The sequence below is a fragment of the Oncorhynchus mykiss genome, chromosome 12, assembly GCF_013265735.2.
Source record: "Oncorhynchus mykiss isolate Arlee chromosome 12, USDA_OmykA_1.1, whole genome shotgun sequence".
NCBI classification, from domain to species: domain Eukaryota; kingdom Metazoa; phylum Chordata; class Actinopteri; order Salmoniformes; family Salmonidae; genus Oncorhynchus; species Oncorhynchus mykiss.
The window spans coordinates 28,061,989-28,089,021 of NC_048576.1; the positions used below are offsets into that span (position 1 = coordinate 28,061,989).

Sequence of the window (27,033 nt, forward strand, 5' to 3'; positions counted from 1 at the left end):
GGGTATCAGCCTCCTGAGTGACACTCACAAAACACAACTATGTAGAGTTTACACTAATATTAGTCACTTAAACAGATTTTTTTTGTCAAATTAACTAATAATTGTCTTTTTCAACCTTGTTTAGCATTATCTAGGCCAATTCTGGCATGATTCTACTCTTTTTTTTAAAATCCGTTTGCATGATCAATTGGTGACTTTTATTTTGAAGTAACCGCCGATTCCACTATTGTTGCTCACGCTAATGTTGCTCACAACACACTGGGGGGAGTGCTGAGGTTTAGCTAGCCAATTACCTATTAAACTCGCCGACTGCCAGTCTGGCCAATATACTGCACTAGAGGAGCATTGCTTAATGCTAGGTAGCTAACGAACTGGCTAGCTAGCGATTTAGCTAGCTCACTGAAGAAGGGCCCTAGTGTGTTTCTCCCACAGTCTACAACTTGCCTTTGCCTGCCTAACTATACTGCAGTCATGACCGCGGCAGGAGATTTTGGAAACCCTCTAAGGAAATTTAAATTAGTCTTTCTTGGCGAGCAGAGCGGTAAGTGTACAACTGAAAACTATATGATGTAACGTTCGGCCAAGGTTGAAAATGAGACATATTTTTAACACGGAGTTCGCTAAATAGCTAGCTATGTGATCAAAAGCTTGCTAACTTAGCTGGCTGGCTAGCTAGCTAATGCCAGCCCTGTTCATCTTGGGCGAGTCTCTTTTTTTTTAAAAATCGATATCCACCGACTGTCATACAACTGAGACCATGGCGATTCAGTTATATAGCTAGCTACGATTACCGAATATTGATATTTAACTTAACCTTTCGGTGATATCAAATGTTTACATTGCTAACTAATTTATGGTTAGTTGGCTAACTATTTGGCAGTGTAAGCCAGTTATTCTTACTAATGTTTTCGACACAGGTCAGGAAGCTAGCTATTTAGGCTAGCAAGTTAACTAAACTAACAAGTTGTTGTTGGGAGACTAATTGTTTCTAGTTACAGTCAGTCGGTTTGTAACGTTAGCTAAAATAAATCAATACATGAACCACTAACCTAGCTAGATGCTACATACTACGACTACAATAACTAGCCGCTATTGTATAGCTAGGGTTTGCTCTGGTGTGTTTATTCAGTCAGATTTGTCTTTGGTTTTCAGAGCGGCTGTAGAGTTTCTGGTGCTAACCATCTCAGTCGTCACTCTTGCTAAAGACAGCCTCTGTGCCAAGAAAGACGTCTCATTGCATGTCAAACCAAGTATCAACGTTATATGGTTGATTTATTGGCGCCAGCCTGCCAGCCAGCCAGCACTGTCTTTTTCTCTGATGTGGGTTCTTCATATTGTACATTTCAACAGCTCTCTATTCTCATGATGTGGTGGCAATTGTGATTTTAAAAAGCATCACCATTCTTATGAAACAATCTGCCTATCTCTGATTCTGAGAATTTGAGCTATTGTATATGCTGGATGGATCCGGTATACCTGAAACCCAACTTTCCTACAACATACATTGCAGACAGAACCACCCTGATTTTTAAGGCCTGTGGTTTTCAGTATGAAAGTGCATTGAGGGAGAACCAAGGACTGGAATGATGCATTGTGAAGCCTGGGTGACCAGCCTGATCACATCACTGCTGAGGGGGTGGGCTGGTATGGAGGTGGGCTGTACGTCAATCTGTTCCTCTCATCGTAGGCTATCCTATATACCACTGTCAGCAACAAACATCCCCCTCCTTTTTTATTTATTTTTTATTTTTTAATTTCACCTTTATTTAACCAGGGAGGCTAGTTGAGAACAAGTTCTCATTTGCAACTGCGACCTGGCCAAGATAAAGCATAGCAGTATGAGCAGACAACACAGAGTTACACATGGAGTAAACAATTAACAAGTCAATAACACAGTAGAAAACAAAGGGGGAGTCTATATACAATGTGTGCAAAAGGCATGAGGAGGTAGGCGAATAATTACAATTTTGCAGATTAACACTGGAGTGATAAATGATCAGATGGTCATGTACAGGTAGCGATATTGGAACCAGAACCCATGCTACACTTCAAATATACAGTGGGGCAAAAAAGTATTTAGTCAGCCTCCAATTGTGCAAGTTCTCCCACTTAAAAATATGAGAGAGGCCTGTAATTTTCATCATAGGTACACTTCAACTATGACAGACAAAATGAGAAAAAAAAATCCAGAAAATCACATTGTAGGAATTTTAATGAATGTATTTGCAAATTATGGTGAAAAATAAGTATTTGGTCAATAACAAAAGTTTATCTCAATACTTTGTTTTATACCCTTTGTTGGCAATGACAGAGGTCAAATGTTTTCTGTAAGTCTTCACAAGGTTTTCACACACTGTTGCTGGTATTTTGGCCCATTCCTCCATGCAGATCTCCTCTAGAGCAGTAATGTTTTGGGGCTGTTGCTGGGTAACACGGACAGACGGACGGACGGACGGGGGGGGGGGGGGGTTGTGTGGAAGCCCATATGGGACTGGCCATCTATCCTCAACAGTTTAGCCCATAGGGATACAATGTGCTGTAGCCGCACAAGAAAGCAACCTCAGTCTGTATGGCACTTCAATACAGTGCATTCCGAAAGTATTCAAACCCCTTAACTTGTTCCATATTTTCCATATTTTGTAATGTTACAGTCCTATTATAAAATGTATTAAAAAAAAATTCCCCCTCATCTATACACAATACCCCATAATGACAATTTTTGCGAATGTATTACAATATAAAAACTGAAATATCACATTTACATAAATATTCAGACCCTTTACTCAGTACTTTGTTGAAGCACCTTTGGCAGCGATTACAGCCTCAAGTCTTTTGGGTATGACACTACAAGCTTGGCACGCCTGTCTTTGGGGAGTTTCTCCCAGTCTTCTCTGCAGATCCTCTCAAGCTCTGTCAGGTTGGATGGGGAGCATCACTGCACAGCTGTTTTGAAGGTGAGCCTTTGCCCCCAGTCTGAGGTTCTGAGTGCCACGGAATAGGTTTTCATCAAGGATCTCTCTACTTTGCTCTGTTCATCTTTCCCTCGATCCTGATCCCTGCCGCTGAAAAACATCCCCACAGCTTGATGCTGCTACCACCATGCTTCACCGTAGGAATGGTGCCAGGTTTCTTCCAGACGTGACGCTTGGCATTCAGGCCAAAGAGTTCAATTTTGGTTTCATCAGACCAGAGAATCTTGTTTTTCATGGTCTGAGAGTCTTTAGGTGCCTTTTGGCAAACTCCAAGAGGGCTGTCATGCCTTTTACTGAGGTGTGGCTTCTGTCTGGCCACTACCATAAAGGCCTGATTGGTGGAGTGCTGCAGAGGAACTGTGGAGCTCTGTGAGTGACCATCGGGTTCTAGGTCACCTCCCAGACCAAGGCCCCAATTGCTCAGTTTGCCCGTCAACCATCTCTAGGAAGAGTCTTGATGGTTTCAACTTCTTCCATTTTTAAGAATGATGGAGGCCACTGTGTTCTTGGGGACCTTCTATGCTGCTGAATTTAAAATAAAATAAAAATTGTTGGTACAATTCTCCAGATCTGTGCCTCTGACACAATCCTGTCTCGGAGCTCTATGGACAATTCCTTCGACCCAATTGCTTGGTTTTTGCTCTGACATGCACTGTCAACTGTGGAACATTATATATGTGTGTGTGTGTGCCTTTCCAAATCATGTCCAATGAATTGAGTTTACCACATGTGGCTCCAATCAAGTTGTAGGATGATCAATGTAAACAGAATGCACCTGATCTCAATTTTGAGTCTCATAGCAAAGGGTCTGAATACTTACGTAAATAAGATATTTCAGTTTTTTTTGCAAAAATTTCTAAACCTGTTTTCGGTTTGTCATCATGGGTTATTGTGTGTAGATTGAGCAATTTAAAAAAAATGTATTTAATCCATTTTATAATATTTTCCTAATGCACTTTATTTTGTCCGTACCTCTTTAGTTCGCGTGGAGTCATTGTCTAAATGTCTTTGAACATAGGCAATATAATAATGAAATCCAATGCTCAGCAATAATAATGTGTTCCTTTTACCCAATTGAGGGGGTGTTCTCATCATTGTCTTGTGCTGAGGGCAGTATCACAGCGAGATTGTGCGTGGATCAGATTATGTGAGTGGAGCTGGTTTGACTGGAGGGTGGAGCGAGTTTCTCAGGCGGGAGCATCAGCCTTCAAATCAAATAAAAATCGAATCAATTGCATTTATTCTTTAAAATAAAATCTGCACCATTGAAGGTCCCCAAGAACATAGAGGCCACTATCATTCTTAAATGGAAGACGTTTGGAACCACCAAGACACTTCCTCAAGTTGTCCGCCAGGCCAGGAAGGTGACCAAGAATCCGATGGTCACTCTGACAGAGCTCCAGAGTTCCTCTATAGAGATGGGGGAACCTTCCGGAAGGACAACCATATCTGCAGCGCTCCATCAATCAGGTCTTTATGGTAGTGGCCAGATGGAAGCCACTCCTCAGTAAAATTAATATCACAGCCCGCTTAGTTTGCCAATAGCCACCTAAAGACTCTCAGACCATGAGAAACAAGATTCTGAGGTCTGATGAAACCAAGATTGAACTCATTGACCTGAATGCCAAGCATCACATCTGGAGGAAACCAGATGTAAATGTGTTTTAAATAAAAAAAAATATTTTTGCAAGAAATGAATCCAATTTTAGAATCATTCTGTAATGTAACAATGTGGGAAAAGTCGAGTGGTCTGAATGCACTGTATCCACTTTAGAAGTGAGCAGTGCAAGGGGTTAAGTAGTTTTTAATTGCAATTTGAGGGCTGAGGTAATTTCCTCCCAAACAGTCTCTCGGATAGTATTGGCCAACTCTTTCTGTTGTCGGGTTCTGAGAGCCAGTATGTTCCCACATGTATTTTAACTAGGCAAGTCAGTTAAGAACAAATTCTTATTTTCAATGACGGCCTAGTGGGTTAACTGCCTGTTCAGGGGCAGAACGACAGATTTGTACCTTGTCAGCTCGGGGGTTTGAACTTGCAACCTTCCAGTTACTAGTCCAACGCTCTAACCACCCGCTAACCTGCCGCCCCAAGTGAATTATGAACGGACAGAATATGCCAGCTACTGGAGCGAAATACACCTGCTATTGTTCCTTGTATTACAGTGAATGTCCCACACCTTAATTTGATGTTTTATGTTGACAATTATTTCAAAATAAGTTAGTTAATTCATAGTTATTTTGCAAAAGAAAAGCTACTCATTTTGAATGCATGCAACTAGAACCGGTGCTAAAGAAGTTAATGATGATACTAACGAGTATGGAGATACTGATATTGTCCTGCCCCTACTGACCTCACCCACAGACATTTATGTAAATGTGGATTTCCGCACTGGCGTGAGAGATTGACACTGGATCAGGGTGACAAACTATCTACTGCCTTTTCATGTGCACACATAGGCCTGGTCAGTATAAATCCCTCACCGCTGGGAAACTCACACACAATACATTTCACACTCCAGATTTTTGTTTGATATGTATTATCCACAGACTCCCATTAAGCTGAGTATAGATTTTGAAGTGACTTTGCATCGGAGGAGGCAGGTGGGAAGACTCAGTGGAACAGGGTCAGGCACTTTGTTTCAATTTCTTGTTTGGTACCATTCCATTTATGCCGTTACAGTGAGCCCATCCTCCGATAGCTCCTCCCACCAGCCTCCTCTGCTTTACTTTCCATTTTTTTTTCTCACAATTAAGTCTTATTAATGTAATGACATGTTTGAGAGGATGGCCTGACCCTAAACCCAGACCCTACCAAGTTAGGCCTACCCTTCCCAATAATTATGAGATGTTAAATCGAGGTCCTGATAAGAGTAGGGAGGGAGTGTTTACCCTGGTGTCTTGGCTGATTCCCAAGATGGCCATCATATTACCCTGGCCACCTAATCATCCCCAGCTTCAACTATCATCGCCCCGGCAACTCTTTCCCAGGTTGTTGCTGTAAAGTGTTCCCACTTTTTAGACAACTTACCTGGTAAGTAAAAATGTGTTAACAAACAACTCTTGTGTTTATTAATTCAATGAAAGACCAAATACAATTTTGTGTTTAGGAAGTGGTGGGCCTCTGCATTTTGGCTCATTAAACATTCTTTTGAACTTTCCCAAATGCAGACCGCCTTTGTCTGCCCCCTGGCACTGACTACAGAACAATAGGAGTGGGAACGGGTATAGGGGGAATAGAGCTGACAGGAGACTTGTGTCCGGGGGGGGGGGGAGATGTCTTACCATGAGGGAAATGGGAGGAGGGGTGAACCTGCTGGTTTGGGAGGGGTCTGGGAAGGATGAGGGGTTTGGGAGAAGAGGATATGTGAGTTTTAGGATTGGTCTTCTAAGGAAGATATTTGACCTGTTTTAAAAAGAGGGAGGGCACAGACACTCACCCACACACTGAGGTACATAGATTGCCAGCAGAGCATATTAATAATGAAAACAGGTGTGAGAGAAAGGGGAGCTTTAAAGCTGAGAATTGAGGCCAACTCACACTTTTTTTTTCTTTACACATTCCTTTCTGTGTCATTTGTCTTCCACCCTCCCTTTGCTCTCGTATCCTCTCTTTGGGCTGAGGTTAACAACATTCAGTGGGCCAGATGAAGGGCTCGCTATAGAGATGGGGAATGGGTGGAACTAGCTCTCTTGATAAGTGTCGTTCTCACGCTGAAGTGTCAGTTGCACCTTCCTAGTGGGTCAGCTTTTTTTCTGTACCCATTTTTACACGACAGTAAAGACGTCCACATTCTTCCCAGCCAAAACCGTCATCTTCTCTGAATGATTCAAGGGGCTATCATTGTTGAAGTTGCTATAGATAGATATCTATCTTTTTGGGAAACTTGACCAAATTCACATAGCAATGTGAGTTCTAGATCTATCATTCTCATTTGAAAGCAAGTAAGAAGCGGTAGATCTGTTTTATTTCTATGCTTCCCGTTTTTGTTTTTGCCTCTTACTTTTGATTTTGTACACCAGCTGAAATGTAAATATTTTTGGTAATGGAAAATATATTTCACAGCAGTTTAGATGACCATTTGCTACACTACACTGCATTCAAAGTATTCAGACCCCTCGTCATTTTCCACATTTTGTTACGTTACAGCCTTATTCTAAAATGTATAAAATCTTTTTTTTTGCCCCTCAATCTACACACACTACCCCATAATGACAAAGCAAACACTTTTTTGGGGGGTGGTGAAGAGGAAAGAAGGAAATGTCACATTTACATAAGTATTCAGACCCTTTACTCAGTACTTTGTTGAAGCACTATTAGCAGCGATTACAGCGTTGAGTCTTGGGTATGACGCTACAAGCTTGGCACATCTGTATTTGGGAAGTTTCTCCCAGTCTTCTCTGCACATCCTCTCAATCTCTGTCAGGTTGGATGGGGAAGCGTCGCTGCAAAGCTATTTTCAGGTGTCTCCAGAGATGTTAGATCGGTTCAAGTCCAGGCTCTGGCTGGGCCACTCAAGGTCATTCAGAGGCTTGTTCCAAAGCCACTCCTGTGTCGTTTTGGCTGTGTGCTTAGTGTTGTTATCCTGTTGGAAGGTGAACCATTGCCCCAGTCAGGTCCTGAGTGCTCTGGAGCAGATTTTCATCAAGGATCTCTCTCTACTTCGCTCTTTTCATCTTTCCCTTGATCCTGACTAGTGTCCCTGCTGCTGAAAAACATCCCCACAGCATGATTCTGCCACCACCATGCCTCACGGATGGTGCCAGGTTTCCTCCAGGTGTGACGCTTGGCATTCAGGCCAATGAGTTCAATCTTGGTTTCATTAGACCAGAGAATCTTGTTTCAGAGATGGTTGTCTTTCTGGAAGTTTGTCCGATCTTCACATAGGAACTCTGACAGACCTCCAGAGTGACCACTTTGGGTTCTTGATCACCTCCCTGACCAAGGCCCTTCTCCGATTGCGAAGTTTGGCCAGGTTGCTAGCTCTAGGAAATCTTGGTGGTACCAAACTTTTTCCATTTAAGAATGATGGAGGCCACTGTTCTTGGACCTTCAATGCTGCAGATCTGTGCCTTGACACAAGCCTATCTCTGAGCTCTACGGAGAATTCCTTCGACCTCATGGCTTTTGCTCTGACATACACTGTCAACTGTGGGACCTTTTTATATAAGTGTGTGTGTGTGTGTGTGCCTTTCCAAATCATGTCCAATCAATAGAATTTTACCACAGACTCCAAGTTGCAGGAACATCTCAAGGATGGAAACAGGAAGACCCTGAATCAATTTCGAGGCTCATAGCAAAAGGTCTAAATAATGATGTAAATAAGGTAATTTTGTTTCTTATTTTTAATACATTTGCAAGAATTTCAAAACCTTTGCTTTTGTTATTGTGTGTAGATTTGATGAGGAAAAAACCACTGCTCAAAAAGCTCCATTAAAAAAGACAGACTACGGTTTGCAGAAACTTTTTGGAGAAAAGTCCTCTGGTCGGATGAAACAAACATATAACTGTTTGGCCATAATGACCATCGTTACGTTTTGGGGAAAAGGGGGGAGGCTTGCAAGCCGAAGAACACCATCCCAACTGTGAAGTACAAAGGTGGCAGCATCATGTTGTGGCGGTACTTTGCTGGAGGAGGCACTGGTGCACTTCACAAAATAGATGGCTTCATGAGGAAGGAACATTATGTGGATATATTGAAGCAACATCTCAAGACATCAGTCAGGAAGTTAAATCTTGGTCACAAATGGGTCTTCCAAATGGACAATGACCCCAAGCATACTTCCAAAGTTGTGGCAAAATGGCTTAAGGACAACAGTCAAGGTATTGGAGTGCCCATCACAAAGCCCTGACCTCATATAGAACATTTGTGGGCAGATCTGAAAAAGTGTGTGCGAGCAAGGAGGCCTACAGACCTGACTCATTTACACCAGCTCTGTCAGGAGGAATGGGCCAAAATTCACCCAACATATTGTGGGAGCTTGTGGAAGGCTACCCAACACATTTGACCCAAGTTAAACAATTTAAAGGCAATGCTACCAAATACTAATTGAGTGCATGTAAACTTTTGACCCACTGGGAATGTGATGAAAGAAATAAAAGCTGAAATAAATCTCTACTATTATTCTGACATTTCACATTCTTAAAAGAAAGTGGTGATCCTAACTGACCTACAACAGGGCATTTTACTAGGATTAAATGTCATGAATTGTGAAACAGAGTTTAAATGTATTTGGCTAAAGTGTATGTAAACTTCCAACTTCAACTATATGTAAACTCAGCAAAAAAATAAACTTCCCTTTTTCAGGACCCTGTCTTTCAAAGATAAATCGTAAAAATCCATATCTTCACAGATCTTCATTGTAAAGGGTTTAAACACTGTTTCCCATGCTTTTTCAATGAACCATAAACAATTAATGAACATGCACCTGGGGAACGATCGTTAAGACACTAACTGCTTACAGACGGTAGGCAATTTTAAAGTCACAGTTATGAAATATTAGAACACTAAAGAGGCCTTTCTACTGACTCTGAAAAACACCAAAAGAAAGATACTCAATGTCTCTGCTCATCTACGTGAATGTGCCTTAGGCATGCTGCAAGGATGCATGAGGACTGCAGATGTGGCCAGGGCAATAAATTGCAATGTCCATACTGTGAGATGCCTAAGACAGCGCTACAGCGAGACGGGACAGACAGCTGATCGTCCTTGCAGTGGCAGACCGCGTAACAACACCTGCACAGGATCGGTATATCCGAACATCACACCTGCAGGACAGGTACAGGATTGCAGCAACAACTGCCCGAGTTACACCTGGAACACCAAATCCCTCCATCAGTGCTCAGACTGTCCGCAATTGGCTGAGAGAGGCTGGACTGAGTGTTTGAAGGCCTGTTGTAAGGCATGTCCTCGCCAGACATCACCGGCAACAACGTCGCCTATGGGCACAGGAATGTCTGTGTTCTGCCATGGCCAGGTCTGGGACCTATTTGATCTAGAGCTAGGCCCCCCCCCTAGAAATGTCCTGGAACTTGCAGGTGCCTTGGTGGAAGAGTGGGATAACATCTCACAGCAAGAACTGGCTAATCTGATGCAGTCCATGAGGAGATGCACTGCAGTACTAAATGCAGCTGGTGGTCACCAGATATTGACTTTTGATTTTGACCCCCCCTTGGTTTAGGTACACACTATTCCATTTGTTAGTCACATGTCTGTGGGACTTATTCAGTTTGTCTGTTGTTGAATCTTGTTATGTTCATACAAATATTTACACACAAGTTTGCTGAAAATTAACGCAGTTGACAGTGGGAGGATGTTTTTTGTTTTTTTTGTGTGTGTGTGTAAACGTATCTACCTGCCACAGTTGCTGGTGGACCAAAACGTTAATTTCCCACCCTGGCCATAGGGCCACACATATTGACCTAGGTGTATTTTAGAGGTCACACAATGGGCAGGCTGACCTCTTCTTCAGCTTTGTCTGTATTTGTTATTTGATTGCCTGATTATCTTCCTGATAACCAATAGACATAGAGATTAGGCATACTCTAAATTGACTGAGGAATGCATTGCAGAGAAGAATTTTGTATTTGAATGAATGACAGGACCAAAAGGTCAGGCTGAGCCACCTCCCCTAGCTAGTAGGCCTATTAAATGTAGCAAAATATAGACTACTGCCTGTCCCTCGTGCTCAAATCCTGCACACATTCGTTCCAATATTGTTTAGTGTAGAGGTCGACCGACTATGTTTTTTCAACGCCAATACCGATTTATTGGGGGGCCAATAAAGCCGATACCGATTAATCGGCCTTTTTATTTTATTTATTTATTTGTAATAATGACAATTACAACAATACTGAATGAACACTTATTTTAACTTAATATAATACATCAATAAAATCAATTTAACCTCAAGTAAATAATGAAACGTGTTCAATTTGGTTTAAATAATGCAAAAACAAAGTGTTGGAGAAGAAAGTAAAAGTGCAATATGTGCTATGTAAGAAAGCTAACGTTTCAGTTCCTTGCTCAGAACATGAGAACATATGAAAGCTGGTGGTTCCTTTTAACATGAGTCTTCAATATTCCCAGGTAAGAAGTTTTAGGTTGTAGTTATTATAGGACTATTTCCTTCTATACCATTTGTATTTCATTAACCTTTGACTATTGATAGGCACTTTAGTATTGCCAGTGTAACAGTATAGCTTCCGTCCCTCTCCTCGCTCCTCCCTGGGCTCGAACCAGCAACACAACGACAACAGCCACCATCGAAGCAGCGTTACCCATGCAGAGCAAGGGGAAACAACCACCCCAAGGCTGAGCGAGTGATGTTTGAAACGCTATTAGCGCATACTAACTAGCTAGCCATTTTACTTCGGTTACACCAGCCTCATCTCGGGAGTTGATAGGATTGAAGTCATAAACAGCGCAATGCTTGACACACAACGAAGAGCTGCTAGCAAAACACACGAAACTGCTGTTTGAATTAATGTTTATGCGCCTGCTTCTGCCTACCACCGCTCAGTCAGATACTTAGATGCTTGTATGCTCAGTTAGATTATAGGACACGCTAGATAATATCTTGTAATAACTACACATGGTTGATGATAACAAGTGATTATGATTGTTTTTTATAAGGTAAGTTTAATGCTAGCTAGCACCTTACCTTGGCTTACTGCTCTCGCGCTAACCGGCAGTCTCCTTGTGGAGTGCAACGAGAGAGGAGGTTGTTATTGCGTTGGACTAGTTAACTGTAAGGTTGCAAGATTGGATCCCCCGAGCTGACGAGGTGAAAATCTGTCGTTCTGCCCCTGAACGAGGCAGTTAACCCACCGTTCCTAGACCGTCATTGAAAATAATAAGTTCTTAACTGACTTGCATAGTTAAAGGTATTTAAAAAAATAAAAATCGGATTAATCGGTCGACCTCTAGTTTAGTGTAGTGGTATATTGATGGTACAGATTGCTGTGTGCACTGTGATTCTGGACACTGCTCCCGAGGCTGTGTTTTTGAGAGCTCTGCTCAGGATACATGACTTGAGGCTACCCAGCCAGGTTCAACAGTGACACAGCAGTAATATGATAGTGGCCGGGTGAGACATACATGGAAGCGGTAGAAAGGAGTAGGGAGAGGGAGGTTGTACTGGAAATGAATACTTGTGCATTCCACAATGTGGTAGACTGGCGCAATGAAACAAAATGCTGTCCATTCTTCTTGCTTTTCCTCTGCCTCTTCCCTGTTTTTTTAATCCCCCTTTAATTTCCCTTAGTGTTGTCACATGCCAGTGCAGAGCGAAGGAGTGTTGGTGTCAGAGGGCCAGGTCTGGGCCGGCACCGCCAGCCCAGCATTCTCCCAGCATTCCTTAGAGGGTTTTTTCCAAGTCTATACAAAAAACGTTTTATGATTTTCTTATGTCATTTTTGCTGTTTTTTCACTCAGAAATCCCTTGTTGATTTGCAGTCTATATTGTGGTGTTGGGTTTCTTATGGTGAGCATACAGACTGACAGCTCCTCCTGGACTCTTACTCCAGGCCTCTTGATGGTTGATTGGTGGAATCAAGTCATACAGTTGTGCTGAGCTGTGGCCTGCAAATTGACTAAGGAGTTGCTGGAGATTTGATGCATCAAATCAGGCTGGAACATGTTAGTTCATAGAAATGGAATGATTCATTCTATTTCTTTGTTGGCTATGTGAAATGAGACTTGTCAGTGTCTGTTTTGTCAGTATTATCTGCCAGCCTTACTGGTGTGTTACTTGCCCTTCAAGACTATAGTACATGTTTTATTAAACAGATTAATGGGGTTATAAATATCAAATCCAAATCAAATTTTATTTGTCACATACACATGGTTAGCAGATGTTAGTGCGAGTGTAGCGAAATGCTTGTTGTAGCGAAATGCTTGTTATGTTGGTCATAACATGAGCCTGTCTTGTTTTTCAGTGGGGAAGACATCATTGATTACCAGGTTCATGTACGACAGCTTCGACAACACCTACCAGGTGAGGCTAGACCACACATACAGAGTTGAATCTGGATATGATAGTTAGGGCTAGGTTTATTACATCATTGGTCTCAATGCCTAACCCTAGTCCTGGTCCTACTACAGAGTGTGCAGGCTTTTGCTCCAGACAAACACAATTGATTCAGCTAGTCAGTCTTTATGATTAGCCATTTGAATCCGGTGTGGTAGTGCTGCGCTTGACTACGCTGTAAAAAAATAAATACAATTTAAACTAATATATTATTAACTAACTGGTTCCACAGCCTTTAAAAATAAGTAACATTTTGGCTAGTGTTACAATGAACATGTTTAGTTGACCCAAACTTGGCTCCAACTTAAGAAAACAGGCAAAAATTCTTAAAATGTGTTTGCTCAACTTGTCTCATATCTTAATTCTACTAGAAATTATCCAATTTTATTGGTCGCATACACATATTTAGCTGATGATATTGCGGGTGAATCGAAATGCTTGTGTTCCTAGCTCCAAAAGTGCAGTAGTGTCTAACAATTCACAACAATACACACAAATTTAAAAGTAAAAGAATGGAATTAAGAAATATATGCATATTAAAGACGAGCAATGTCAGTGGTATTGACTAGAATGCAGTGGCAAGAAATACCTGGATTTCTGCATATATTGGTCATAAAATTTGATCTGATCTTCATCTAGGTCACAACAGTAGACGGTCTGCTTAAACTAATAACACAAAAACATTTATACGTTTTCATGTCTTTATTGAACACACCGTGTAAGCATTCACAGTGTAGGGTGGAGAAAGTATGTGAACCCTTGGATTTAATAACTAGCTGACCCTCCTTTGGCAGCAATAAACTCAACCAAATGTTTTCTGTAGTTGCGGATCAGACCTGTACCACGGTCAGGAGGAATTTTAGACCATTCCTCTTTACAGAACTGTTTCAGTTCAGCAATATTCTTGGGATATCTGGTGTGAACTGCTCTGTTGAGGTCATGCCACAGCATCTCAATCGGGTTGAGGTCAGGACTCTGACTGGGCCACTCCAGAAGGTGTATTTTCTTCTGTTGAAGCCATTCTGTTGATTTACTTCTGTGTTTTGGGTCATTGTCCTGTTGCATCACCCAACTTCTGAAAAATACAATTTGTTATTAGTTTAAGCACACGGTTTGTCTATTGTTGTGACTTAGATGAAGATCAGATCAAATTTGATGACCAATTTATGCAGAAATCCAGGTAATTCCTAAGGGTTCACATACTTTTTATTGCCGCTGTACATGTGAAATGAGTAAAACAGTATATAAACATTTATTAGTGACCAGTAATTCCATGTCTATGTACATCGGGCAGCAGCCTCTAAGGTGCAGGGTTGAGTAACCGGGTGGTAGCCGGCTAATAAATAAAATGGTTTTACTTGAGTGTACTTTTAACAGCCGAGATTTACTTTGAATTGCAAAGTGTAGCAATACATGTGAAATCAGTCATTGACACACACATGCTGGCGTAACAGGAAGATTGGTACGCCGTGAGCCAGAGATTAGAGGTCGACTGATTTTTCAACGCCGATACCGATTTTAATCGGCAGATTTTTTTATATATACATTTGTAATAGTGACAATTACAACAATACTGAATTAACACTTTTTTATTTAATATAATACATCAAAAGCAATTTAGCCTCAAATAATGAAACCTGTTCAATTTGGTTTAAATGATGCAAAAACAAAGTGTTGGCAAATATTGCACTTTTACTTTCTTCTCCATGTAAAAAAAAGCTAACATTTTAAGTTCCTTGCTCAGAACATATGAAAGCTGCTGTTTTGTTTTTAACATGAGTCTTCCATATTCCCAGGTACTAGGTTGTAGTTATTATAGGAATTTATTGGACTATTTCTCTCTACCATTTGTATTTCATACACCTTTGACTATTGGATGTTCGTGTAGGCACTTTAGTATTGCCAGCCTAATCTCTGGAGTTGATAGGCTTGAAGTCATAAACAGCGCAATTCTTGAAGCACAGCAAAGAGCTGCTGGCAAATGCAAGAAAGTGCTGTTTGAATGAATGCTTACGAGCCTGCTGCCTACCACCGCTCAGTCAGACTGCTCTATCAAATCAGACTATATTCTAATATAATAAACACACAGAAATGCACAGAAATACGACCATATTATTAACCTATCATTTAGAAAACAAAACGTTTATTCTTTCAGTGAAATATGAAACCGTTCTGTATTTTATCTAATAGGTGGCATCCCTAAGTCTAAATATTGCTGTTACGTTGCACAACCTTCAATGTTATGTCATAATTATGTACAGTTCTGGCAAATTAATTACGGTTTTTGTTAGGATGAAATGGTCTTCACACAGTTCGCATCGAGCCAGGCAGCCCAAACTGCTGCATATACCCATGACACTGCTTTCACAGAATGCAAGAGAAGTGACACAATTTCCCTAGTTAAAAGAAATTCATGTTAGCAGGCAATATTAACTAAATATGCAGGTTTAAAAATCTATACTTGAGTATTGATTTTAAGAAAGGCATTGATGTTTATGGTTAGGTACACATTGGTGCAACGACAGTGCTTTTTTTGTGAATGCGCTTGATAAATCATCACCCGTTTGGCGAAGTAGGCTGTGATTCGATGATAAATTAACAGGCACCGCATCGATTATATGCCACGCAGGACAAGCTAGATAAACTAGTAATATCATCAACCATGTGTAGTTAACTAGTAATTATGTTAAGATTGATTGATTGTTTTTTATAAGTTTAAGGCTAGCTAGCAACTGACCTTGGCTCCTTTCTGCACTCGCGTAACAGGTGATCAGCCTGCCGCGGTCTTCCCGTGGAGTGCAATGTAATCGGCCATAATCGGTGTCCAAAAATTCTGATTACCGATTGTTATGAAAACTTGAAATCGGCCCTAATTAATCAGCCAACCTCTACAAGAGATTGTGAGTTCAAATCAGGACATGTTGAATAATAATTACTGTATAGTTGAATATGCACAATGTAATCATGTCTGTCAAATGTAAGGCTACAATTTTTTTCTACTATGTCAAAAGCACATTGTGTAACTAGTTCCGCAACCTTGTTTAGTGAAGATGCCCAAATAATAATAATTTGTAGTTGAATGAACATGAGACAAGTTGAGCAAACCCACAATTTAAATCAGACTAAATTTTTGCATACTTAATTATTATTTTTTTTTTTAATTTATTTTTTAAGTTGGAGCTAATTTTGGGCCACCTATATATGTTCGATTCAGCTAACACTTTTTTTTATTTTGATTGAAAATTTGAGTAAACTTAAAAAGCTGTGGAACCAGTTACTTAACTTTTTTTTAGGTGCATGGGCAATAGGTTTGTTCCTTCAGTTTAGTTTAAGTACAGTACTCAAGCCTTTCCTTATCAATCTACCATCATAATTGTTAGAATGTTCTGTCTCATTCTCTTTGTTCTTTCACATTTCCAGGCCACAATAGGAATAGATTTTTTGTCTAAAACCATGTACCTCGAAGACCGAACAGTAAGTTTTATTTTCTCCTTTTTAAATTCCATTGAGTGGTAGCATGCTGATTTTGTCATAATATATTGATTATGAGAGGAATTAGTCTGTTAGTCATGACTGTGGCATTGTGATTTGACTGAATAATGTTACATTTCATTACGGTGATTTTGAAAAATGTCTCCCTTCAATCCAGTTTCATTGAAATTAAAAAATGTACCCATTCAACTGGCACGCACGCACACCCCCCCACCCAATCACACAGGTCCCTGAGTCCTTGCCACTGGTGGTTTCTGGGACTTTGATGATACTGGGTATCCTGTGACCTGATTCTGTCTGCTCTAACAGTGTCTTATCCTGGCCCAGGTTCACGCGCGCACACACACACACACACCAGACAGTGCACACACACACACCAGACAGTGTGTGTGCGCGCGCACACACACACACACACACACACACACACACCAGACAGTGCACACACTAGCACCTTAAAGAAGCCAGAGGGCCGGCCTGGCCTGGGATTGGCGCTTACCTTGCGTCTTCCTTCCTGCTAGCTTTCTTCTCCAGACACTCATTATTTTCTTCCCTTTTTCCCATCTGCTCATATTCTCTTCATTCTCATGTTAAAATTAAACATCAAGTTTGAACGAGGGAAGAACATTTCAGAAATGAGGCCTAGTACCCATGATTCCCTTGGCCCTCACCACTCCTCCTATGGTCACACACTCCCTGCATGCAGCCCTCTCCCTCTTTTTTTCTCTCATGAGTTGATTAGGTTTTGTTTTATTTCCTTACTCTTTATGGTTTCTTACCTCATGTTTTCCTTTGTTTCTGCACTCGTTTTCTCTCTTTCTTTTCATCCTTTCTTTTTCCTTTTCCTTTTCTTTTATTTCCCCTCCCATCCGCAACAGATCAGGTTGCAGTTGTGGGATACGGCTGGGCAGGAGCGTTTCCGTAGCCTCATCCCCAGTTACATCAGAGACTCTGCCGCAGCTGTCGTAGTATACGACATCACAAGTAGGTACTCGCCTCCGCGCCCCGCCCACTCGACGTGCGTGCGTGCCCCTCCCCACCCCTCCTCAACCCTCGTCCAGTTCTCCCCTCTCTTACCACCACCTCTTCCTCTCCGCCATCTCTCCCCTTCTCCTTCTCTCCCTGTGTGCTGGTGCTAACGTGCTGCTCAGGTGAGACTGCAGCTTTGGGACACAGCTGGCCAGGAGCGCTTCCGGAGTCTGATCCCTAGCTACATACGAGATTCCACCGTGGCTGTGGTAGTCTATGACATCACAAGTGAGTGCGGCCCCTATTGATGGAAAAGTGATGGAACGATGCTGACCAAAACAAAAGATGTCCTCATTTTTCACCGCTGGCTCAAGTCCCTCTTCTTTTTTTCTGTTTTCCCACCCTCTTTATCCTTCCAGATATCTTTCCTCCTTTTTGTCCCCTTTTCTTGTTTGTAGATGTTTTCCCTCCCACTCTTTTTGTATGTGAGTCCACTTGAACAAGTCCGTATTTTTTTTATGTTAGCTTTTTGCATTTTTTGTTGTCTGAAAGCTTCTGTTTCTGTAATAAATATAAAAAGATTATTCTAATCTGTTTATTGATACTAGGAGCGCAAAGCATTCGGTAGCATACTACATGCAAACCCAATTAGGCTACAATATCAGTTGGTGAAATCTGTAATACTAAAGAACCATTGACTTAATCCATAGTCTAGTGGTTTCTTAGATTTGTGGTCATGACTACATGGATGGCAGATTTATCTTGTTTTCCCCAACAGAGCAACCTATCACTTCTTTTCTATCCTTTTTATCTTGATTTCTCTATGCTATCTTTCTTAATGTCTGTTTTTTCCCCCATTATTGCCTCCAATTACTTGCTAGTTCTGTTGTCACACTCGTACAAAAGAATGAAGTGTCTTATTGGTTTAATTCAAATAATTGGTATTGGCAACTTTGATGTTGCTTCAGAGGCCTATTTTGCCCATTATGAAATTAACATATTGCAGCCTTTCAATGTAATGTTCAGAGATGTCTCCTTTTTCACGTCTCTCCTACCATGTGTGTTTGAGGACCGTTAGGGGCAGATACTGTATAAGGAGACATGGCGCTGCAGCAGGGCTATTTAACTGGAAGAGGAAGTCTGTCTCTTCAGAAAAACAAACACCACATCTAGCTGGACAGATGAGAAGATAGACAGACAGGAAGGTAGAATACAAGGATATGGCTAAATAATAAGAGAATCCTAGATGGATAGGAAATGGGAGATGGATTTACGTAGTTTAATGATATGTTCTTATTTGTTGTCACTGTCTCTATATTTACACTGTCTTTCTGTCCTTCTGCTCCTTGCCATAATTCAGTACTTGTCACAACTTGGAGATTAACATTGAACTCCCTCTCCCTCCCTCTTGTATCAGACGTCAACTCTTTCCAGCAAACCACAAAATGGATTGATGATGTCAGAACGGAGAGAGGAAGTGATGTCATCATCATGTTGGTGGGAAACAAGACTGACCTTGCAGACAAAAGGTGTGACATGATAACTAAAGGGTGATGTCAGTAAGCCTGTAGAGTTCTTCAGTTCTCATCAGACAAGGTCCTGGAGGGCTCTCCATTAGAGCATACTAATGAATCGACTGATTGTTACTGTAGAATGATTAAGACTGGCGCCACAGTGAGTTCCTGTCAGACCTTTAGGGCCTCCTGTGTTAAGCGAGAGAAACACTGCCCTCTAGAGACAGCTAAGCAGGGACTTATTAGCCTCGTCACTTGGTACAGGCTCTCTAGAGACAGATCTGTCTGGGGTTGAACAGTCCACACACAGACGGCTTTTGGAGCTCAGCATGGCCTAGAATTAGTTTCATTATTCAGAGATTCAACAGATTGAGATTCACCCTTGAGTCTTATCCATTTGTGTGTTCAAACAATTGTGATAATGAAACGGACCTTTTTTATTTTAACACATGGTTTGTCACTATAACCCTCAATGCTTTTATGCCTTTAAACAACTTCTTTGTACTATTCCCATTTTTTTTTGTGATTGATGCTGTCCGGCTGTGTTTTCGAATGATCTGTTCTGCATGTTTAACCCTCTTATCTACCACAGGCAAGTTGCTATTGAAGAGGGTGAGAGGAAGGCCAAAGAGTTAAATGTAATGTTTATTGAGACTAGTGCTAAAGCAGGATACAACGTCAAGCAGGTGAGTGTATGTGTGTGGCTGAATCGTTCTCTCCGTCCATGCTGCCACTGCTGCTGCCTCGGCTCACCCTTGAAAAGGTCACTCATCACAGTCAGAGGTTTGGGGTCAATTGCTACAATAATGAAGAGCCTTTAATTAGAATCATATGTGGTGTATTGAACCTGGAGCTAAGCTGGTGTTTTAGAGAGTCTGGCTGTGTGGGCACTTTTAGACGGAGCAGAGGCTGCCGCAGCGGTAGCGGGAGGAAACACTGCATGTCCATCCTTCACGATCTTCACATTGTCTTTTCCTTTTGTTTTCTCGTTCATGTGTGTGTCTGTTGTCGTGGGACATATTCAGACAGATAACCACAGAGGAAGGGGAACAGAGAGCCAAAGAGCTGAATGTTCTGTTTATTGAAACAAGTGCAAAGACGGGCTACAATGTCAAACAGGTAGAGCACAGCATGCGTGTGTGCAGTGCTCACACTCTTAAATCTGGCTTGCTTTACACTAAATGGGGTCCTTGGATTATTTTCAGAACTCTTGCCCATCCATCCCATGTTGGCCATAATATCTAAAGACCAGAATGTTCCCCCGGGCACAGACCATCCACTTTGGCCTCCGGTCTGGGATATACAGTACTGTGCAAAAGTTTTAGGCAGGTGTGAAAAAATGCTGTAAGTTAAGAATGTTTAAAAATAGACATGTTAATAGATTAGATTTAACTAAATGCAAAATGAAGGAACAAAATAAATTAAATCAAATTCATATTTGGTGTGTAGCAGAAGGCAGTTTTTTTGTGAAAGGGCTAGAGAGCGGTACACGAATGAGTGTCTGCAGGCAACAGTGAAGCATGGTGGCGGTTCCTTGCAAGTTTCTGCAAATGGAGTTGGGGATTTGGTCAGAATTAATGGTCTCCTCAATGCTGAGAAGTACAGGCAGATACTTATCCATCATGCAATACCCTCAGGGAGGCATCTGATCATTTACATAACAGAATGCAGCGCAGCACGTGACTGAAGGAAGAAGAGACAATGTGCTAGTTACAGCATCAGCGCGCTCTGGAATGTCTGTTACAGCATCAGCGCGCTCTGGAATGTCAGCTTGTCAGTTACAGCATCAGCGCCCTCTGGAATGTCAGCTTGTCAGTTACAGCATCAGCGCCCTCTGGAATGTCAGCTTGTCAGTTACAGCATCAGCGGGCCTCTGGAATATCAGCTTGTCAGTTACAGCAGCGCCTCCCCTGAACGGTAACGAAGAGGTAACATTAGGTAAGAAGTCTGACCACGGAGACGGGGGTGAGAAGGTGATGATGCGTACTTCATAAGCTGTAACCAAAAACTACTGGCATTTGGAAAGTTTGAGGTGAGGGGGGAACAAGTATTAGCATTGTTAAATATCTTGCTAGCTGGATCGAATTCTCTGTTAGCTAGCCAGAAATGTTGACCAACATTAGCCAATTTATCTGATCAAATAATTGAGTTAATGTTGTGAAAAATGATCTTGCTTATAAAGTCAAACAGCTAACGTTGTAACGTTAGCTAACAAACATCAGATGAGCTAACATTAGTAACCTAACCAATTCGCTATTGTATTAACTGGTATTCGACTCCTTGCCGTTCCTCAAGTTATAACGCGTTAGTCGCTTACTGGACCCTGACAATCTGTGTGAAATGTTAACAGATAGTGGTTAGTTCGTTAGCTAGTTAAGTAATGTTTTCCATCTACAGTATGTGTCATTTTCAGAATGAGAGAATTAGGTGAAAACGAGGCGTTGTTTGTTAACCTGTAATGGCTGCAATCCCGATACCGGGATCGATATGACGACTACCAGTGAAAATAGAGGGCGCCAAATTCAAACCACCGAAATCTCATAATTACAATTCCTTAAACATATCTTCTTATCGTCTTATCGTCTTATATAATTTTAAAGCTGTTCTCGTTGTTAATCCCACAAGTATCCGATTTCAAATAGGCTTTTCAGCGAAATACTACAAACGATTATGTTAGGTCTCCACCAAACCACAATAAGCACAGACATTTTCCAGTAAAATATAGCATTCACAAAATCCAGAAATAAAGATCTAATTAATCGCTAACCTTGAATTATCTTCATCAGATGACACTCATAGGACTTCATGTTACACAATACATGCATGTTTTGTTTGATAAAGTTCATATTTATATAAAAAAATCTGAGTTTACATTGGCGCGTTAGATTCACTAGTTCCAAAAACAAAAGTAAAAACACCACAGCCGCAAAGATGGCGTCAACATAAACAAGAAATTACATGATAAATATTCCCTTTGATCTACATCAGAAAGCACTCCAGGAATCACAGGTCCACAAATGTTTGTTTTGTTCGAAAATGTCCGTTATTTATGTGCAAATACCTTCTTTTGTTAGCGCGTTTGGTATACATATCCAAACGCTAATTCTGGTCAGCGTTATATCGGACAAAAACTTCAAAAGGTGATATTACCGGTCGAAGAAACATTTCAAACTATGTACAGAATCAATCATTAGGATGTTTTTAACAAATAGCTTCAATAAAGTTCCAACCGGAGTATTCCTTCTTGTCTTCGTGAGCAATGGAACGCAAGTGACTACCATGAGGAAAAAGCACTATCACAAAATGGCTGCTTGATGGACATCTGATATATTCTGCTCTCATTCACTCCCACAACAACATAGAAGCCTCATTATGATTTCTATTGATGGTTGACATCTTGTGGAACCCCTAGACAGTGTAACATCAGTCATATCTCAATGGGATTTCATTGGGGACTCTGAATACATACAAGCTCAGATTTCTGACTTCCTTTTTTGATTTCAACTCAGGGTTTTGCCTGCCTTAATGAGTTCTGTTATACTCACAGACATCATTCAAACAGTTTTAAAAACTTTAGAGTGTTGTCTATCCAATGCTAATAATAAAATGCATATATTAGAAACTGAGACTGAGGAGCAGGCCGTTTACTTTAGGCACCTTGTTCATCCAAGCTACTCAATACTGCCCCCCAGCCATAAAAAGTTAAACAAGTGGATTCAGGGATCAAGTGTAGCTGGAGCTGGGCCTGGCTTAAGCTGGATGCCACTAGAGGCGAAAGGACACCACACACTTTCCCTCTTTCTCACTTTAGTTGGCACATGGTAGAACAGTGTACACTTTCTGCCTGTGGACACATGTTATAGTGTGCAGTGTAGCCCAAAGATATTGGCTTTGTTGAACTTGAAAGTAACGTGTGTGTGTTTGTGGGGGGTGACTATACTTAACTCCGTGAAAGTTATTTTTGCACACGTAGCCTTGTGCACTTAATCGATGCCTATAGTGGCCACTATAATAGAGCATAAATAGAATGACTGTTTGTTGTTGTTCTATCTTCTACTTTTAAGATGTTTTTTTCCCAAGTGCAATATTTGTGTGTGGTCACGAGCGTTCTATTATAAAGGCTGTCATGGCTAACTGCAATATTAGTGTTTTTTTTTCTCAAGACTTGAGTGTCAAGTCTAAGCAACAAATTACATTGGATTGCTTTCTTTACATTTTTTTGCTGTGAATTAGGTTCACATTAACCACTTTTTATTTTACACACAGAGACTGATCATATAGATCATATTCTTTGTTTAATTAGTTAAAACCTGCATTTCCCACTAGCAGGGATTTTTGCATGTTTCAGTGCAACAAAAAAAAGTGTCACCTTTTTGGGCCCTCGGCAGTTTTCATCCCTGGGGATTACATGACGAGAGAGAAGCACCTGAGGCTGCCTAAATCCACAGAAGAACTGTGGTTAGTTCTCCCAAGATGTTTGGGCCAACCTACCTGCTGAGTTCCTTCAAAGACTGCGCAAATGTATTTAGAGTTGATGCTGTTTAAGGCAAAGAGTGGTCACACCAAATATTGATTTGATGTAGATTTTTCTTCTGTTCACTCACTGCATTTTGTTAATTGATAAATCTAATCTATTAACATGTCTATTTTTGAAAGCATTCTTACTTTACAGCATTTATTTCACACCTGCGTAAAACCTTTGCACTGGACTGTACATCTTTTTTAAACTTATAATTCTCACTCCAAGTTTGATTTGAAGTGATTTTCTCCGAGTATCAAAGGATTCTATTTAATACATCAGATCTGCATGATCTTAAACTCCTTTCCAGCAGGTATGGGATGGAGGAAATGTATATGATTACTGCTGTCCAACTTAAACCAATTTACATTTATTTAATTCAATGCCTCTAGTTGTGATGGTCATGGTATTTTGGATGACTAATTGTTCAGACAAATGACAGCGGTCATCGTAATAACTGCTTGAATAGCAAAAAAACAAAACATTTTCTCCTCCTCCACTCCTGACTGCATGTGCTGCTGCTAGGTTGAAGATAACTTGTCCTAACCTTTGTTGTCATTCCATGTGGAAGCTTTTTAGAAAATCAACTAGCATAGCTGGTCCCATTGTGGGGTATTAGAATCCTCTTGTCTTTTCATCTTCAACCTAGGCTGCAGGGAGGGGGGTGTTGCCTAGGCAACCTTAGACTTTACAACATCTTGTTTGTTTCAGCAAGGAGCCACGTTGTAGAGTCCATGTTACAGCAGAAACGGACTCAACCATGCACCCCGTTTTCAGTCAGCTGTTCATTCCACAAATAATAAGTACATTTTTTACAGTTAATGTATTTTCATGACAGTCTTCATTCATGACCGCCGGTTCCATGGTTATATGGTAATTGTCAGCCCTACCAATGACGACGTACTAAGAAGAACGAGAGCACACAGCGCTGCAGGCCTGGTGTCAAGGCAGGAAGGTTGGAGTGTTCTGACTCTGACAAACAAGGTCTGTTCTCTCCCCTGCAGCTGTTCCGACGCGTGGCCGCTGCCCTCCCTGGCATGGAGAGCACACAGGACAAGAGCAGAGAAGACAGTATCCTTACTCTACACAGAAACGTGTGTGTGTGTGACTGACTATGCATGTTTTTCAGTGGCAATAGTAGAAACCGGTTGTAAACATTTACAGCCACCTATTGGGTAGCTTGTAAACCTATTAAAACATATTGAGAAGATGGGAAGTGTTTGAAAAGACTTCATGTGTTCCTGTCTGAGCTCTTTGACTTGGTCCTTAACCCCTCCTCCCCCAGTGATTGACATAAAGCTGGAGAAGCCCCCAGAACAGCCCATCAGCGAAGGAGGCTGCTCCTGCTAACTCAACTCTTTATCACTCATTCGCTCTCTCTCCTGTGCTTTGTTCTTGATCCTTCTCACCCTGGTTTATTCATTCCCCCTATGTCTCTCTATACTGTACCTTTTCTTTCTGCTTGACTGCTCTCCCTCTGTCTGAACCCCTTGAATCCTGACTCCTTCTCCCCAGCCTGAAAGAGAAGAACACTACCTGTCCATCATTCTTGTCGTCGTGGTAACCCGCTCTCTCACTGAGATGACCTTAAGCTTAACAAGCACAGTATGGATGTGAAGGCTATTTTATTTCAGTTGATCTTTCACTCTACTTTGGCAAAATCCCCCCAAAAATCAAGCACTGTATCCTATTTTTCTGTAGTACCGAAATGTTTGGTTGCACAGTTGTCAAATGATGGCAGCCTGTGAGGGACCTAGACCCATAGATACTGAGTGGAATGTTTCTGCCATAAGTGGGTCCTGAACGGATTATGACAGTTTAGCAGCCCCCAATCAATATCACTCACTGGGTGAAAGTTGAGCATAACAACCTCCCTTTCTAATGCCTGTCCCACCACAGAGCAGCCATACAGTGTCACTTCACAGAAACATGGCATGACGACACTATAGGGAAACCACAAGAACTCACACACACACACAGTCCCACCACAATGACGTGACATTATACAACACAAGGGCAGTCTCACTACCACTACACGACCGTCCTTAATTTGTCCCTTACTTTTCCTCACAAATGAATGAAGGCTATCTTCACCTTGGCTGCCATTTTTCTATTATCTCTTGGTTAGGTCTTTACTTTTTTCTAAAGAGTACAATTATTATCATAGATGAAAATATATTGCTTTGGAGAACAGTAGTGTTTACGAAAAGATTTTTGTATATTGAAACAAGTATCAAATTCAACACAAACCCAACTTCATAATATATGCAGACATGCCTTTTAAAAGTGTTAATTGTAGAGGGCTTCCATGGTTTAGGGTTTTCCTAGCTTTGTTAGGTTTGTTATAATATTGACACTTTAGAGTAATTTCTTTTCTTTGCTTGTTTTTGTTTTGATCTTTTAATTATTTTACATGTTCATTTTTAATAATGACTTGTAATATTTATTTCTAATAGATCATGTTTCTTCATTTGTATTATTGTTAATACTATTATTGTTGGGATGATCCCTAAACGGCTAATAAGAGTATTTTTGTCAACCACCTGATTTTCAAACATGTCTCCCAGCTCTTCTGGTGACATCACTACCCCTCTACTCCACCCCAAAATGCAAATTTAACTGAAGAAAAAACAGTGCAATGTTTGTATGTTTTTGGAGGAAAGTCCACTTTTTTCTGGTAGTCTTAGTACGTAACCTTTTTTCTTTGAACTGGTTTTAACTGGATGTTAGAGGTAAACTGTAACTGCTTTGCGCCGCCACGTCTCTGTGCAATGAAGCGCATAATTTGCACTGCTAGAATTCATCAGTGTCTTATCAACATCCCTAAGAAAGGTCTGCATTTAGTAACTGAAATGTTGTTTTTGATGGTTGAATAATAAATTGATAAATGCTAGACAAGGCAATCTGGAAAGAGGGAGTTGTCTGGTTATTTCCTGTGAACTTAGTGGTGTTAGTGTGGAAAATATTTTAAGTCTAAATCATTTCCCCACAACATATATGGGTCAATAGGGGCAATGTTTAAGAAGTCTGACACATGGACAGACCGAGGTAGTGTGTTGTATGGTACTGTACATTTCAGACCAGGTGAAGGACAGAGTATTGACCTTCTGTCAGGTATGGTTAGATGTCAAGGGGAAGTTACTGGGTAAAGTCAGAATGTATACTCTAATCTTGCCTGTCTGCACTCCCTATCAACACTGCATCCACTTTTTGACAACATCAATGTCCTACCAGCAAGCTACAAGCCCACCATTTGCCAGCTCTCATATCAGTTTGTGATTACAGCCTCCCAGCTATCACAGTGAATTTAACTTGCCATTTTCTTATTGGGGTTCCTCTAACGTTGAAAGGGTAATGGTGTTGAGACATGCATAAATCAACTAGGTCTCTAACAGGAGCCCATCCCTTTACTGTCCTGCTGAGAGCCTGTACAGCCACTAGATGGCAGCCTCTCCAAAGACTGGCCAGGGGCCCATGAGCAGAAAAATCCACAGGAGAGTGATAGTGTTAAACTTGGATCTAAATCTGCTCCCTGATGAAC

The 27,033-nt window shown here is 41.1% G+C and overlaps 1 protein-coding gene across 5 annotated transcripts; it reads left to right on the forward strand.

Moving 5' to 3' along the window:
* Positions 1–251: 251 nt before the first annotated feature.
* rab6a (RAB6A, member RAS oncogene family) lies at positions 252–26,403 on the forward strand. Of its 5 annotated transcripts, XR_002475602.2 has the most exons (9): positions 253–541; positions 12,910–12,968; positions 16,422–16,475; positions 17,642–17,747; positions 18,877–18,988; positions 19,566–19,659; positions 19,999–20,092; positions 24,497–24,563; positions 24,778–26,403. XR_002475602.2 is itself a non-coding variant. In XM_036937312.1 (8 exons), the coding sequence occupies exons 1-8, from the start codon at positions 472–474 to the stop codon at positions 24,840–24,842; spliced, it is 627 nt and encodes a 208-aa protein (XP_036793207.1). In that variant the 5' UTR covers positions 252–471; the 3' UTR covers positions 24,843–26,403. The 5 variants fall into 5 exon arrangements, 4 of the variants coding, with proteins under 4 accessions (XP_036793207.1, XP_021478955.1, XP_021478954.1 ...); XM_036937312.1 differs by lacking the exons at positions 17,642–17,747; positions 19,566–19,659 and adding an exon at positions 17,369–17,474 and having other exon boundaries at positions 252–541; XM_021623280.2 differs by lacking the exon at positions 19,566–19,659.
* Positions 26,404–27,033: the final 630 nt, after the last annotated feature.

What these genes read in the sequence shown, in the direction of transcription:
- rab6a (XM_036937312.1), top strand. Translation starts at nt 472, where the DNA reads ATGACCGCGGCAGGAGATTTTGGAAACCCTCTAAGGAAATTTAAATTA. An exon ending in CTTTCTTGGCGAGCAGAGCG is followed by an intron (nt 542 to 12,909) that starts GTAAGTGTACAA and finishes CTTGTTTTTCAG; the next exon opens with TGGGGAAGACATCATTGATT. An exon ending in GCTTCGACAACACCTACCAG is followed by an intron (nt 12,969 to 16,421) that starts GTGAGGCTAGAC and finishes TCACATTTCCAG; the next exon opens with GCCACAATAGGAATAGATTT.